The sequence below is a fragment of the Heloderma suspectum genome, chromosome 6, assembly GCF_057233095.1.
Source record: "Heloderma suspectum isolate Gila_16-S chromosome 6, 16-S_ref, whole genome shotgun sequence".
NCBI classification, from domain to species: domain Eukaryota; kingdom Metazoa; phylum Chordata; class Lepidosauria; order Squamata; family Helodermatidae; genus Heloderma; species Heloderma suspectum.
The window spans coordinates 106,711,695-106,728,732 of record NC_139463.1 but is presented as its reverse complement, the minus strand read 5'-3'; the positions used below and the strand labels follow the sequence as shown (position 1 = coordinate 106,728,732).

The following is a 17,038-nucleotide window of genomic DNA, read 5'->3' as shown; positions in this document are numbered from 1 at the left end:
TGGTGACATAAACCTTGGATTGTTTTGTACATTAAGAATCAATCATGGAATCATAGAATAGTATGGTTGGAAGGGGCCTATGAGACCATCGAGCCCAACCCAAGCCCGAGTCCAAGCCAAGAACAAGAAGCTGCAGTACAGGCAATCTTTATTTGTGAAATAACTACTTTCGGTTCTCTGTATGGAACCCATGGAGATGGGTGGGTCTGAGATGCCACCCCAACCCCACCACCACTGATGACAGCAAATTAATGGGCAGAAATGATTGTGGCAATAACGAGCCCACATTGCGAATGAATAGTCCAATGACCCCTTGGATTATGGGGAGATTAGCATTGTACTCTTGGCGGCTGACTCTGGAGCTAAAACTAGGCCACGGGCACTAACAATTTGGTCTGCTTTAGGTTCGGTGTGATAGGTGGGGAGGTCAAAGAGGTGGGGATTAGGTAAACTGGAGTCCCTTACATTCTTGGGAGCAGGAAAGAAGGGTTTTGAGAGAAGGAAGGAGGTTCTGCTGATGAGAGAGATTGTGCTCAGGCTATTTCTAAGGCACCGTCACAATAACAAGAATGGACAGGAGGAGGATTTTCTCAAAGATTCAACGTCATTCATAGCAATTTCTAGCAAATTGTGCACCTCCCCCCTGTTTCTTCTCCATGGGTGGAAATGGGCTTGCACAACCCAGTCTTTCAAGGACACTTTGGGGCACTTTGCATGATCATAGCATACATTGCAGAGCTGCCCCTATGAATGTAAGCCGTACAATTTCAGAATGGTAGGTGTAGGGGGTTGGGACTTGACTAAATGAAATGCAGTTTGAGGCTTTTTTGTGGGAGCTACATTAAGAGGACTGATACGTTCCTTCTCCATCTCTCCCCATTCTTTTTCCATCTCTCCCACAAGTAGGGATGTTAGAGAATTCCACCACGGATCCCAGGAAGGCCGAATTCCAGTGAATTCAGCCCCCTGGAATCCGTGGTGAAATGGAGCAACCCGCCCCACCACCCTGCGAAAGCCCCACGAAATGGAGCCTACCTGGCTGCAGCTCCAGTGGTGGTGGCTCCAGCTGCGGCGGCTCCAGCTGCGGCGGCTCCAGCTGCGGCGGCTCCAGCTGCAGCAGCTTTGGTGGCGGTGGCTCAGGTGGCTGCTGCTCCGGTGGCAGCAGCAGCTCTAGCAGCTGCTGGGCTGTGGCCGCTATGCCGGCTGCCATTTGCGTCCCTGGCAAGCCTTGATAGGCTACGTAAGTATCTAGGCAGCCTATCACAGCTCAGGGCAGGGATGCAAATGGTGTAGCCGCCGCCATTTCCATCCGTGTCTTTAGCCGTGATAGGCTGCGTATATATTTACATAGCCTATCACGGCTAAAGACACAGACACAAATGGCGGCGGCTACGGCGGCCGCCATTTGCATCCCTGTGCAGCCCAGCGGCCGGATGTCAGGCTGCGGGCGGCCCCGGAGGATGGCTCTGCGGAGTCGCTGCGGAGCAGAGCTGGCTGGGGAGGATTCTGGGGGGATGGACGGAGCGCCTCCCCCCCACTGGGGATTGCCTGGTGCAGAGCCAGGTAGGTGTTTTGTACATCCCTACCCACAAGAGAGCCATGGGGAATTTCTTCCCTGGCTGAAGGCTTCAGCAGCCATCCACAAAATGGCACATCCTCCTGTTCGCCACATGCCTACTGTTTTCCTTTAATGGAGATCTTAGTGCAGATATGGAACTCTATTTGACAGACTGTCTCTGACTAGCCCTATGGAGGTATTTGCCTGCATCATGTGTAGGGCTAATGTGGGGAAGGGACATTATGAGAATGCATGCCCTGCCCCAAAGTGTCCAACCCAGCTACCTTAGAGACAAAGGTCTGCATAGGGACATGACTGAGAAGGCAGCCAGGAAGGCAGAGGAATTTACAGGTCCCCTCCCATATGGAAACATATCCACCTTTGAACTATTTTTTACAGAGAGATTGAGAGAGAGAGAGATGACCACTTTTCCCAGTCTTCTTCTTTTAACGTGACTCTGGTGATCATTCTCTCTTGCTCATTTTTCCTTGTTCTTATTTCATTTTCCATGATTGGAAAATAACCACTTATTTCATTTTCCATGATTCAGTCAGCAAGCACACTTTACCTGAAAAACATCCTCTCTTGCATATTATGCAATTTGAATCATATATGCATTTCATTTTTACCATACGTACAATTACACCTCCCAATATCAACAGAAAAATTGCCTCAAGGTTGATAATAAATCTCTACCAACAAAGTTACCGCTGCACCAATTCATGTTCCCCGATCTTAGCCATGACTCATTCCTGGAGACTAGTTTGCCAAAGAAGGGTGAGAATTTAACATTACATATACTTTGCTGCATGTGTCAGCTCCTATTCCTGACTACTTGCTCTTTTGTATTCAGATCTGGTCTCAGTATGATAATGTAGCATTTGGGGAGGAAGATACAGCCCAATAAGCCCAAATTAGAGGCCAAGATACAGAAAATCTCCACAGCCACCATGTATTTCCCTTTAGTGCTCAGGTAGGTTGGGACAAAGGACAGCCAGACGCTGCAAAACACCAACATGCTGAAGGTGATCAGCTTGGCTTCATTGAAACTGTCAGGTAACTTCCGTGCTAGGAAAGCCAGTGTAAAGCTGATGCTGGCCAGAAAACCCATGTAGCCCAGGACAACGTAAAACATGATATCTGTGCCTTCATTGCACTGCATAATGATCTGATCGATCTGAGAATTCATGTCAAACTCTGGAAATGGGGGAGACGTTGCCAACCAGACCGCACAGATGCCAGTTTGTGTTAGAGCACAGAGAAGGATGACAGATATTGCCAACTTCTTCCCTAACCATTTCCTCATTGTGTTGCCTGGCCTGGTAGCCATGAAAGCTAGAACCACAGTGATGGTTTTGGCCAACACACAAGAAACAGCAGTGGAGAAGATGATGCCAAAAGCTGTTTGCCGGAGAAGGCAAGAAACCTTCCCAGGCCTGCCAATGAACAGGAAGGAGCAGAGAAAGCCAAGCAGCAGAAAACAGAGCAATGTGCAGGTGATGCTCCAGTTGTTGGCTTTGACAATGGGAGTGTTCCAGTGCTGAAGGAAGATCCCCATCACTCCAACTGTTGTCAGTGAAGTGAGAAGGGCAGAGACAGCCAGAACCACTCCTAAAGCTTCTCCATAGGATAAGTAGGTGACATTTCTGGGGATACAGTGGTCCCGTTTCTCACCGGGATACTGATCATCTGGGCACTTCTCACACTGCTTTGTATCTGAAATTAATAAGCAAACTTTCAGCATATTCAAACTACACAATGTTCTGCAGTACCACTCATCATGTTTTCAAATCCAATTATGTCATTCTATTTCTTCTACAATTAAACGTAGGAACAATAACAACTAATACAACAACAACAACAATGCCCTGCTTTCCATCCATTGTAATCAAATCCTGCCTAAAATGGAATTGCCAATGTTACAGGCAGTTCTCTTTTGGTAAAACAAAACAAAAACTAAAGGCTACCTGCATGAAAACTCTACATTTATTTGTCTGAAACTGGAAGACTTCATCCACTCAGAAGGGGCTACTCTGTGCGCAAATGCCATCCAATTCTGTCAATAGATTAAGGGAATAGTGATATTCATTTGTCGGTTTCCTTATGCTAGTCAAAAGGGAGACACAGAGATCCAGATTTTCTGCAGCAAGGTTCTGATTACGACCAGAGGCCAAGTGCATGGCTTCCAATGTGATCTGAGCCTCCTCAGCTTTCTTTCCAGAGTCCCCAAACAGGGCCTCAACTGAATTTGGCCTTTGGCACCTGGCTTAAAGTTGAAAAAAAATGGAAAGGGGGGTGAAGTTCATCACCTGATCAAATGTAACTAACTCACGATGAAGAAATTCCATGTCAATAACTGTTATTGGTCAGTAATGTCCTGTTGTCTTGTGTGGCCTCTGTAAGGCTATGGTGTATCATGGTGGGACTGAGGCCTAGCATGGCTATTGTGCTGAACATCTGTTTTGGTAGTTAGTGCTTGATTATAGTTCTGATTGGGCAGAGAGAGACGATCACTTGTGATACTTCCCGATGGGGCCTGGCTCAAATAAATTCAATTTTGATTGGACTGGGAACATCAGACTCTGATTGGCTGGGGGTTCTAGCTAGGTTCTAAAGAGCAGCTGGAAAATGTTAGTTGACAATTAAGGAGTTGATCATTAGAAGTTAGTCAGTGGGTGGTGGAATAATCTTTTGGTTGGTGTGTGTGATAGAAGGACTGGGAGAAAGCTAGGAGAAGTGAATAGCTGAGGTCTGAACATTAAGCTATTCCTTCTCGATGTGATAATCATCCATGGCTGGTGAAGATCAGCAGTAGGAGCAGATGCCTGTGTTATGCTGAAGATCTTGGCAGATGAAGGTTACACAATCAGGCATTACAAGCCAGATGAAGTGTCCAAGCAGCCAATCGTACAACAGGAGGAGCCTTTAGTGTCAGAGAAAGACTGTATCCAAGAGCTGGACCTGGTTGTGGGTGTATTTGGCTCGGGTGGCAGTTAGGGAATTTGGCCTGAGGTTGAAGAACTCATTATAATGGCTTGCATTAGCAACAGTATCTTGAGACCTTTAAAAGTGTTAGCAAGCATTCTTTTGAAACCCCCAATTAAATAGTAATATCCCCTTATGTATGGAATATCCCTTTAATAAACAAACTTCTTGAATAGTTCATCTTGTCTCTAATGGCATTTGCTAGAAAAATTAAGAAACCCCATCAGTGAGATTTCCCAGTGAAGAAGCAATTTCTCCAATCTCTGTCCCTCCCTCTCCCCCCCTCTCTCTCCCCTCCGCCCTCTCTCTCTCACTCTCTCTCTCTCTCACACACAGACACACAAATGCCCCTTGAGCTTCAGTGAGGATTTCCTCCCTTTAACCCTCCAGAATTGAGTAGGGGAGCTAGGATGGATGTTTCAGCGTAGCAGTAGCTAACCGAAACAGGATTCCTTAAATAAATCTATGGAGTCATGCTGGGGTTTTGGAAAAGGGAAGCTTCTCAAGTGAAAAACTTCTTGAGATTTGTTTTTCGTTGGGGAGGAGGTACTCCAAATTCCAGAGGAACCTGTTGGTAAAGCCATTCACTTCATATGCTTGTTGCAGAGAAAACTGATAAGAATCAGAGGAGGCACCGATGGAAAGCATTCAGGTGTTTCTTTCCAAGCTATGCTTTCTTACCTACTTGAATGGAAATACTCCCATCAGGACACTTCACGCAGTCATAGCAACATACTGGTTCCCCCTGCCGAACAGCCATGCTATATCCAGGGTGGCAGCTCTCAACACACATGGAACGGGGTAGTGTCTAAGGGGAACCACAAAGAAGGACGTTTTTCCAGCAGTGAGGTCATTTTAGACACTGGACATAATGGCCTGATTCCCTCCCCCCCCCCAACATAATATTTGTGTCCGGGGGCAGGCTCCTTAGGTAGTAAGGCATTCAATGATTTAAAATCTGCTAGTTTAAGATGAGAGTAAAGGCTACCTCATGTTGGCTCAAGCTCCACAAAGCCAGCAAATTGGAAGCTAAGGCTGATGCCTTAACTGACATGGCCACAAATCGGTGATGATTAGGCAAGCACAGTTTGACATCGCACAAGCTACTTGCCAGGCACACACACTTTTCCTTGGTCCTTCAGGCCCAAATCCAGATGAGGAGGATGGGGTGTCTGGGACCAGCAAAGGTGCCCCATGTTGACCAATTCCTGCATTGCCCTATGAAGTACCTGAGCTTTGCTGTAAGGCCTCATTAAAAAGAGCATGCGTGCGCACACACACACACACACACGTACACGTGTGTGTGATGTTTCAGGGTTTTCTAATACGTAGGATGAGGAGGGGCAGGTTGCAATCACCTCAGAGGCAAACCAGTCAATATTTAACAATATTTACTCAATAATGATTGCTGAATAATAGCATTAAGAAAGCAACAGAACTGTGAACCAAATATATTGAACTCCGATTCCAGTCCACAGTTCCCTGCGAAGAGCAGTGTTACCATTGCTGAACCAACAACAGTGGCTTATCCCAGTTCTCTAGTCCTTGGCTGCCTGGCCCTGCGTGGAGGCGCACTCTTTGTTGAGCTGCAGACTGTCCTTCTCCTCCATGCTGCTGGTTTCGGAGTCCTTTCTTCCCTATTCTCCTCCTTCACGTTCTTCCTGCCTCTCCCTCCTCTCACCCGAACCGCTTCCCCTCTCCAACTGGCATTTTACTCTCTCCTCCCTCACTTCCATGCCCCTCCTACTTTACACAAGCCACATTGCAAGGCCCTTAGAGGCACATTCCAAGGCCCTTGCACACGCCAGAGTAAACTATGGGCCCTTCATATTGTGAGCTGGTGTAAATGTCCTTAGTCCTATATCTTTGATCATTAGTAATGTTTTTTCTTCTGCCCATAGACCGCTATCTTTTCTGCAGGGAGAGGGGGCTACAGAAGAGTGGGTAACTCCACAGGGAGTGAAGAAGGGAGAAAGAGGAGTAGGTATAGAGCTCACAGACAAGTTTCCCAAAGAACAGGGGCAGGGGGAGCTGTGGTCTTAGAAACTATGAGAGCGGGACATGTGAGGAAGGCTGACACTTGAATTAAAGAGAATTGATAGAGAGAGGCCCAGGGAAAGTGGGAAAAACACATGCATTAAAGATGAGAATGGAGTGATGAACAGCTTGTGCATCAGTCAAAGGAAAGTGTCAGTGTTGCAGCATGCGAAGAGAGGCCAAAGGCGCTGTGTGCAGCAAGGAGTCTCTTCCAAGTGTCGATGTGAGTGAATCAGCCACATCTTTGTGTGCAGGTCTCTGGAAGCAGATAAAATGGACTGAAGGCAAGTGGAAACTGATGCCCCAAAGCCAGCAAATTGGAAGCTAAGGCTGATGCCTTAACCAACATGGCCACAAATCTGTGACGATTAGGCAAGCACAATTTGTGACATCGCACAAGCTACTTGCCAGGCACACTCATGTTCTGATGCATCCATGCAATGAAGATGTGGCAAGAGAAGGTATGATCTTGATTCTCATACAACATGGGCCCAGTGTGGAACTACTTTGGTGTTGTGTAGTAGCACGTCTTCCTCTAGATGCGGAAAATCCCGTGTCATGTTTGGATGCATGGCAGAACAAGGCTGTGTGCTCCTGCGTGGAATAGATTGGCATCCCAGTTGTCAAACACAGTTTCTATTTGTCTCAGCTTTTATAATCCTGGTTTGAAGAACACTTTCCCTACCGATCACTACGCAGCATGGGAAGTAGATTGCAATCCCCACCCCACCCCACCCCGCTCTGCACACATAGCATTCCTCTATGATATCTGAATCTTTATTCAGCAGTGTAACATTTGAGCCAGTCTACACTTGTATGTTCCAGTAGGTTAAGCCCAGCTCTTCAGTTAACTCCAAGATGGTTGTGACTTGGAGTCACATATCAACTATGTGACTTGGATTGGCAGCACTGGATTGTAGGCCTTTTTAAATGTTAGGGCACTATATAAATACCCAGACATCTCAAAGGCACCATAGACCTGTGTGATGGGCAGGAGCAAAAGGCACACTCTCAATTTTGCACTATGCAAAGGGGGGCAAAAAAATAAAAGTGTCATCTCAACTCGGTTAATTCTCATCATGATCATTATATGATATGTGAAATGTAAAGTATGTATTATGCATATTGGTTTATTGATGTATTTGATTTATACCCCACCTTCGCACCAAGGAAACAGTGCTCAATGTTTGTTTGCAGCATAGAAGAGGGTGGAGAATCAAACACCTCACCAGAAACCTCACACTTTTGCATTCCCAAGTACCTCAAAACCAGCAGGTCCCTCTTTATCTTTGCGATGAAAGAGCCCAAACCTGATTAAACTTGTGATTCCACACAATGGCACTTGCATTAATGCTGAACTCTTTTCCTGCAGGAGCATTCGGATCCATGTGTCCAGCATGAATTCTCTGGAAGGACTGATTGGGGAATATGAGTGTGTTGATGATATTGTATCCAGAGGTGAGGTCCCCATTCACATCCAAAGCTACTTCTTCACCAGCCGTATTGTTAAAGTGGATGTTTCTCAGGAAAGAGGCAAGCTGGTTGAGGACAAAACATACTGGGTGAAATGGTGGGAAACGGTTTGAAAATTATGAGTATGGCGTTTGCTTACTTGTGTCTGGTGGGCCCGAAAAATTTCCTTGCCGCTCTTTTAATATCAGTAATGGGGAATTGGCAAGATTCTGTGTTTTCCAAAAATGCCAGTCTTCAAAAACATCTTTCCCCGCACCCCTCTCTGGAATTAACACTGGTGCAGTTAGGGTCAAGCAAACCTCCCAGAGATTTTCCCAGATGCTTCTGCTCAGGCAGCTCTGGGTAGCAGTTTTTGTTTTTGAAAAGCAGTTTTTCTTTTTGAAAAGCAGTTTTTGAAAAGTATCCTTTTCCAATGATAGAATGTTCACCATATGACAGCACACATCACTTTGTAAAGATGGGATTCACTCCACTGGGGCATAACATATATTACATGGTATCCTAACACAACAAATCTATATCCTAAAGAAAACTCAGTGCCAGCCTAAGTAGTGTGTTACTTAGGGACGGAGGAGGAATTTGTGCAGTTCACATTTGGATGCAAATGTACTTAATCTTCCACTTTCGAACCGTTATAAAAGCTGAAACTCATTTACCTTTTGAAATTTGCACTTCTCCACATTTTGTAATGCAGATCTCCAATTTAAAAAGGAGAATAAAAATGCATATATTATGAAAAATACCATTAAAATAACTTACGTTAGGAAAATTGCTTGCAACAAATTTGTATATTAGGAACAATGTGTACAAAAATGTATTTATTAGGAGAAATGTGCAAAAAATGGTTGTGGCTTTTTAAGCAAACTTGTAAAAAACTGCTCAGTCTGGATTGATAATATGTTCTTGATTGGGGCCCTGTGGCTTCTTTCTCACCAAAATCAAAGCTTCTAGGTTAGGGGTGCAAATCCTATTGATTGTGCCCTTGATGATCGGAAGCCCCCAAACTCGGATGCTTCCGGTCATCCAGTCCAGGGCGGGAGGACTGGCAGAAGCAATCTTCGCTTTCCCGTATTTTCTTGCATTTTTCGCTAGACGGTTATGATGTTCCCACCTGAGTAGAGATGTACGAAAATCACTTACCTTTCGTGGATTTTGTTTATGGGGGGGGAAGGCGTTCCGTCCCTCCCCCCGGGATCCTGGCCGGGGGGGAGGTGCTCCGTTCCTCCCCACCGGAGTCCTGGATGGGGGGTGAGGCACTCCATTCCTCCCCCCCGGAATCCTGGACGGGGGGTGAGGCACTCCGTTCCTCCCCCCCGGAATCCTCCGCAGCCGGTTGTGCGTAAATATTTATGTAGGCTAAAATGGGGAATCAAAAAGGGATGCAAATAGCGCCCGCTACACTATTTGCATTCCCCTTTATTTTTGCCGTCATAGCCTATGTAAACATTTACGTAGACTAAGACAGGCAAAAATAAGGAACGCAAATGGCGGCGGCCGGAGCCACCGCCATTTGTGTACGCGGTTTTTTTTTTTAACCCACCCATCCATGATAGGCTATGTAAAGACCTTGGTTTTTTTTAAAAAAAAAAAAACACCTAGCCATGATAGGCTATGTAAATCTTTACGTAGCCTATCACGTCTTTTTTTTTTTTTTTACAAGAAGAGTGGAAATGGCGGCAGCGGCAGCCAGTTGGAAGACCAGCCGCCGCCGCCGAAGCCGCCGCCGGAGCCGCCGCTGCCCGGAAGATCCGCCCCAGGTGAGTCTCGTCCCGGGGGGGATCTGCGGGGCAGCGGGGGGGGTGGCAGACCGTTCCACCACAGAATGCACTGGCATTCGGCCTCACCGAGATCTGTGGCAGAATTCTCTGCCATCCCTACCCCTGAGGTTCCCCCTTTCTCCAGCCTCCTCCTCAGGAACTGAGAACCAAGCCTCTCAGGAATGCCTGTTTTCACTTTGGGACAGCTGTACCCACTGTCCGATAAGCTTCAGCCCTTTTACTCTCTGTGTTCAAGAGATACCCAATATGCTCAGTTGGTTCTCTCCACTCACTACAGGAGAAGTAACCAGGAAATAGATATAATAAAGGTAGCGTAAAGTCAAACAACACATGGGAATTTGGATGATTAAAAACAAATAACCATCTATTTAAAACATGAAAATGTTATAAGCTATTATACTTAATCAGTGTGTGTTCCTAACTTCCCTACCTATCCTACCTTCCTAAAATCCTAAACACAAACCCTAGTAACTAGATGTTGTTTCCATGATCCGTAAGGCCCTATCAGACAAATTGTCAGCTCATCTTTTATACACTCAGACTCCTCTCTCTCTCTCTCTCTCTCTCTCTCTCTCTCTCTCTCACACACACACACACACACACACACACACACAGGTTCTTCCCACCTTTCACTCAATCTCTGGCATACTATTAACTCTATTTTACTTGGGTTAAGGTTAACAATGAAAACACATACATTAATACAGTAGCCATATGTTACAATGGTCTTGTTTCCTGTCTAACTAGGGCACTTCAGAGAAGCAGGGGAGGCTGGAAATGCCACAATGTGGCTCATCTTTTGGTATCTCCAACATCCTCCCCTCCCCACCCCCAAACCCCCACCCTTTTCCCCCTCTCCAAGGTTGTTTTTTGAACTTGGAGAGCAGCTGGAGCAGTTCTTTCCGTGCTGGCTGGGAGGTGGGGGGAGGGGGGTCAAGTCTCCAATTCCCCCTTCTGAGCTCAGAGCACTGTCTCCAGACTTGGAGGCAGGACTCTGAACAATCCTATGGCTCCTCAGATGCTGCCTCAGGGGCATAGCATTGCTCCTGATTGAATGCATGACTAGCATGTTGGCCCTAAGAGGAGTTATAACTTACCTGCCATGGATGGGCTTTCAGGGTATTCCACCTGATGCCACTCTCCATCACTCTGTGTTTAGCCTTTAATGAATCCCTGGCATGGAGAGCATGTGCTACAGCATACACAGCATTGTAGATACTGTAGCTCTGGCCAGACATCTCCATTTCAAACACAGATCCAGGGAGACTCCCCAGCTTCTCCATCCCAGTGCAGTTTCCCTTGTTTGGTATATTCAGGTAATATACTGGGAATGAACACTGAAATGCACTGTACCAGAACTGAGGAATGAAATAGATCTTGGATTGGTATGGATTTATGCTGCCAAGAAAGTCGTGAAATCCTGGCACCACCTTGCTGTGGATTGCAAAGGACAAAGTGCCATTGAGAGATTTTGCTGTGAATTTTTCTGGACTAAAAACAGCTGTGAAATCCCACTGAGTGGTGATGATCCAAACTCTCTCCATTGGATTCATATTGAAATACTCATAATTTTCTAGAAGTATTCGTAAACCCTCCATTGACCGACTATCGCCATGGACAAGGAACACATTGACGTTGTTCTGCAATAGAGCTGAATATGCACTATTTAGAGATTCATTTGTTGTGTAACCCATCACTGTTGGAATCACCTGCATCATAGCAATACAGATATCACTCTGGAACAGCCTGGGTCGCAAAGATCGAAGAAAAGTTTCTCCACTGTCATCGTCTGCAACTATGAGGCCAATCCAGTTCCATCCAAAATGCTTCAGTAGCTGAACAATCCCATCATACTGAAGGTTTTCTTTGGGTACCATCCAAAAGAAAGAGGGGAACTGGGTTTTATCACCCAGCACACGGTCAAAAGAGCCATAACCGACCTAAGAAGAAGTAATAATTTAAAAATTGGAAGTGTATTCCTTTGTTCCTGAACATAATGCTTTAATCATGTCTTTCTACAAGATGTCCTAGATGATTAACAACCACTAAAAACCAATAAAACAACCAATAACTATAGAAAAACAAACATAAATGTCAAACCAGTGGTTAAAATTCAGACACAAGAAAAATGTACAAGTAGTTGCTCATTCTATCATACTTTTCCACCATGTTTCCTAGATAGTTCACAAGCCTCAAAAACCAAATAAAACAACAAGAAATAGTAGCAAAAATTTACATGAGAGAAACCAGCTGTTAACATTCAATATCAGCAAACAGGAACAAGAACAACAGCAACAATTTGAGCAATTTTGTATCTACTACAGTGTGAGAAAGCCCAATTGGGCCAACTGCCTAAGGTGGTGATGGGCCCTCTGTCACTGGATGTATTCCAGGAGAGACTGGGCAGCCATCTGTCAGGGATGCCTTAAACTGGATTCCTGCACTGAACAGGAGGTTGGACTTGATGGCCTAATTTGCCCTTCCAGCTCTATGATTTTATGAAGGGTTGCCCAGTCCAGGTCCAGATTAAGATAAAGAACCATCAGAACGAAAATATAGTCCTTGAAGTTGCCCATCAACAATACAGGTATAGCTGACCAAAAAGGCAAGCACACAGATCACCTGGTCACACTCTTCCACACTGTGTTGAAATGTACTGTCTTTCCATTTAAATATAATCATGATTTCTAAATGAACATCAGTCTGTCTTTCTGTCTGTCTATCATGTCTTTGCATATATACATTTTATGGATGCTGGTGTCCTCTTTTGTCCCCTTTTTTGGTGATGGATTTCCTCTTTTTTTTGGTGATACTTAAGCGGCCACCCTAAGAGTAGCACCCCTTGATGAAATGAGATCACAGATGGTTGTGGCCCCATCAGTCCAGGAACACTACAGAAAACATGGGCTGCAGACAGAATGGTGGACTGAACAGGAATGTGAGCTAAACATTACACATTCTGAGAGAAACACCAATAGGGTGTTGGAGGGGAACCCCAGCATCTGTATTTGCTCATGTGTGCACTTGGATATCTGCATAGATTATCATACCTGTGGAATCTTGTAGGTATTTAAGATGTTGGCCATCTGAATGGAATTCTGGGAGGTAAGCCCACCAATAATGGCCATTAAATTCTTCTCTTTGTCACAGCAGTAATTGGGATGATTGCCCTGTCCTGCAAAGAGAAGGTCCAGGATGGTCCAACAGGTTCTCCTTGCATCGAAAAGATTGTCATAGGTCTTGAATCCCAGCGTTGTATTGGGTAAGAGATGATAATTTCTGTTGATTTCATCAATGGCAAAAACAAACACAAGCACATGCTGGAAGTTTTTAGGCATTAACCTGTAATGAAATTTTCCCACATGCTTATCACACATCAGAGAGACAAGTGCAATTTATTTGCATTAAAGTTCTCTCTGCAAGTCATGTGATGAAACTATAGACCACATAGTGTTTAAGGAACCATTTTTTTCATGACAAGTATAAATTCAGCCAATTCAACATTCCTCACACATTGAGAAGAACTGCTCCTATTCAATGTCTGCCTGTTGCCGTAGCTCATTTATAGCAAAGGCTGGCTCCTAAGACCATATGAGTGGGAATTAGGGTTTCTTTTTGTGTTTGTTTCAGTTCTGGGAGTACAGCCAAATCTGGGCTAGCATTTTGGCTGAAGCTCTGAAGCAAAACAAAAAGGACAACATGATTCCAAGGAAAGTGAGGTAGATTTCAGTTTTGGCATGTGGGAGGTCTCTGACTTTTCACCCTTCTTACACAAAACTATTTTCTTGCCTCCTCCCTCTTTAAATAATTCTGCTGGTGTGCTATCCAAAGCAGAAGTGTTTTCTGATGTGCCATTCCATCAAGCTGCAGACCAAAGGGAGAGAAGAGAAGCAGGGCTATTCCGTTGCCTCTGCTGAGACACCAGTTACCTTTGATTCTCCCCATTTGTAACCTGAACATCCAGCTCCCTGAACTATTTTAACTCCAGCTGGCCGTGATAGAAAGTGTATCTTTAAGAACTCATTCCCAAACTTGCTTTAACCCTCCTCCTTCCCCATCCCTTTTTCAATGTGTGTCATCATGTCTTTCCAATGCTAAACCTGAGAGAAGGAATGCTCTTCCTCTCAATATTGATAAGCCACCCTGGGAGATTTTTTGCTAAAGAGTGAAGCAATGTGCTCTAAAGAAATCATAGATAAATAACTAATAAATTCCATGCAAAATGAGTTGAAGCTGACATCTGAGACACCAGAGAGAAATCCTGTATCTTGAACATTTGCAAGATCAGGCTACTCTCATGAAAAAAGGGAGTCATGCCTGTGGGACTTGAGAAGGGGGCAGATTTTTCCTAGAAACACAGGACATGGTCTGCTCAATGTAAATTGCCTGGCCACATCAAGATTGACGTTGCATAGCAATAGCATCCTGAGCCTGGTACTAGTTTAGAAGGGGAAGGGAGAGTTATATATAAGAATTCCCTAGGGGATACATTTGCTCTCTGCAGATCCAGATCCATGTCCCATTACATTATCACAACAACTGTCTACCCAGAAGGACAACAACTGTGTTAAATAACTCAAGTGGGGGGGGGATTCTATTTCCCGAACAGCACAAAGTGGGGTCAGGGGGAGGTTTTGAGAAAATTGTTTCCCAGATGGCAATTGTCTTGCTTCCAATTGCACAAACACTGTTTCTTTTCTTTTTTTCTAAAGGGAGATCTGAAATGTAGTGAGGGCGCTATTCCCTCCCCACTTTGGCATGACACCTTTCAGTGGGTGACATTGCTGGGCCTTCAGATGGGAAGTACCTACAGTCTTAGGAAGTGGTGAGGGTATTCTGTGCTCCCTTCCTTGTATTTTTAAAAAGCCCAACCACAGCTCCAAGTGAATCCTTGGCTGAGAAACCAGCAGCCTGGCTGCCATTTTGCAAATGCAGTGGAGAGGATGTGGGAAGGGAATTCTGTAATGTGACCATGTAGTGTCATTCCCAGGCCCTGGGTGTGTAATGGCCAATTCACACATTCAGGACATCACTTCCAAGTGAGCCTTTTACTGTGCAATCATGCTGCCTCATATAAATGAGACTGAAGTTAGTCATGACTAATTTAAGTCCCATATGTATCAGTGTGTCTACTCTAAGCAGGACTTACATTGGACCCCCTTCCCTCACCCACCTGCCCAGTGCTTTCCCACTGCTCCTTCTGTCTTATTTCTTACCAGGAAAAAATAAGGAAGGAAAGGTGGAATTGCTTCACAATGCCTTTTGGTTATTAGCATGAAGGCCTTCTGGAAGCATGCTACATCACAACCATTTAAATCCAGTTTTCCTCCATTCAATCAGAATTATCCAAAGGACCAATTTAGCCCTATTCTTTTGTGAAGAGTTACTTACCATCCATTGGGATTAGAGAGTGGGTTAACTTTAAAGTTGGATAAACGCATTTCATGAAATCCAATGGAAACAAATTCCCCAATGACAATGTCATCTCTGGAGCTCGGGAAACTATGTCGAACTTTCTGCAGCCCGTTGCACATGGAGTACAAAGTCTTGCTGATAGCATGAGATGGGAGTGGGAGAGATAGGAGTATCAGAATCAATTTTGCTGTCACAAGTTTTTGCCCCCTATCCCAGCTCTGCACCTCCATCTCCCACGACATGCCAGTTGCGTGATTGTGAGCACGAAATATCCAGCTACAGAGAACCAGCCACAAGGAAAAAGCAGCCTTCCCAAACGAAAGATGTTGGCGTAAGGGATGACGTATCAAAGCACTATTAGACAGAGCTCCCAACCAGCCTCAAGTTAACCTCCCAGATCTCTTTCAAAGTTGGCTTAAAAGGAGTCTTTATAGCCTGAGTGTAGTGTAAATTAAGGAAATGAGCTGAATTTGATTGTTTTGGCTCCCAGTTTTTCAAGTTGTCTCTGGCTAACTGTTGGGCTTCCGCAGCAAATGCAGTTCAATCATAGTGATTTTGATAATTATGGGGCAGATAATGATCTTTCTCAAACTCAAGTCCCTCCACAACTGGAGTAAGCAAGCATGATCCCAACATAGCCAACACTGTGTGGTATAGAAATGTAATACATGTCTGCTCCTCAGGGCAGCGACAGAGTTCAGTGAACTCTCTTCAGATCATAGTGCATGCTGGGTATCGAGACTGACTTTCTAAATAGGAAGAAAAGGAAATATGTAAAAAAGGTTCACAGATGACCAGCTGAGATTTATAGCAAGTGTGACTTACCCATGTAAACATCATGTGATTTCCCTCTGCAACCTCCCAGAAGTAATCCAGCAGCATACACAATGGAGGCTGATGGTTCGGATGTCAGTGGGGCTGTGAATCCTCTCCGGGTTTCAATCGGAACCAGCCAGAATTCTGAAGAAGCTATGGGTTCAGCATCTTGGATAGGTCTTTTAGAGTTCTGAAGTTTGGTGGGTGCAATGCCCTCAGGGGGTGCTGGGAGGGGCCCAGGTTTCACACACATCAGTGGAAAGGGATAAGTTACGGCTCTTTGCTTTTGTAGTTTACCTGGAAAAAGTCAAATTTCACCAGTGCCTAGCACACAAGCCAGTGGCCCAAATTGCTTGGGCTTGGGGGGTGGATTCATTGCCCTCAGGGGGCGCTGGGAGAGGCCAAGGTGTCACGCATATGTATGTAATCAGCGAGAAGTTACACCCCTTTGCTTGGAGAGTAGCTTTGGAAAACCTCAGATTTTAACTCTGCCTAGAACAAAAACCACTTGACTGAAGTGTCTGAAATTTGTCAGGTGGCCTTCTCGACAGGGGTCTGGAAAGGTCCCCACTTTTCTTGCCTGTGTCCTAAAAACTGAAACAGTTATGACCATTTGTGTTTTCCCATGCAAGTCAATGGGAAAACACCAAAACCGTGCAATCCGGATATCCAAATCTCGCTTCGGATTCAGATCCGAGTTGGATCAGAGGGGGTCCGAATCGGTCCAAGGCAGATTGTGGTCACTTCAGATGATATGAAGTGGCATCCAAAGTGGTCTGGGGGTCCATGCACAGCCCTACTAAATACTACTACTGTGCCTGAGATCCTCATCAATGTTGTTTCCCTGAGCAGCACTGCTCAGCTCTCCAGCAGTGATGCTTCAATCTGGGTGACCCTTCTGCAAACCCCACCTCACTTCTGTAAGGTTGTCATGATCCCAGACTTGGGATGTATGAAAGTGACTTACCTTTTCACG

At 45.1% G+C, this 17,038-nt stretch overlaps 1 protein-coding gene across 1 annotated transcript; it reads right to left on the bottom strand.

The window, feature by feature from the left end:
• Positions 1-2,161: 2,161 nt before the first annotated feature.
• On the bottom strand, positions 2,162-13,104 carry LOC146342325 (vomeronasal type-2 receptor 26-like). The gene is made up of 5 exons (XM_084808502.1): positions 12,882-13,104; positions 10,929-11,771; positions 7,891-8,118; positions 5,225-5,351; positions 2,162-3,274 (listed from the first exon to the last, which is right to left on the bottom strand). The coding sequence occupies exons 1-5, from the start codon at positions 12,957-12,959 to the stop codon at positions 2,373-2,375; spliced, it is 2,178 nt and encodes a 725-aa protein (XP_084664628.1). The 5' UTR covers positions 12,960-13,104; the 3' UTR covers positions 2,162-2,372.
• Between the last annotated feature and the right edge of the window lie 3,934 nt (positions 13,105-17,038).

Bases quoted from the DNA above. Each gene is read 5' to 3' on its own strand.
- LOC146342325 (XM_084808502.1), bottom strand. From the start codon at position 12,959: ATGGCCATTATTGGTGGGCTTACCTCCCAGAATTCCATTCAGATGGCC. The intron at 8,119-10,928 runs GTAAGTTATAAC...GTCCTCAACCAG, and splicing joins TGAAAGCCCATCCATGGCAG to CTTGCCTCTTTCCTGAGAAA. The intron at 5,352-7,890 runs GTTTGGGCTCTT...GGTTCCCCTTAG, and splicing joins GGAATCACAAGTTTAATCAG to ACACTACCCCGTTCCATGTG.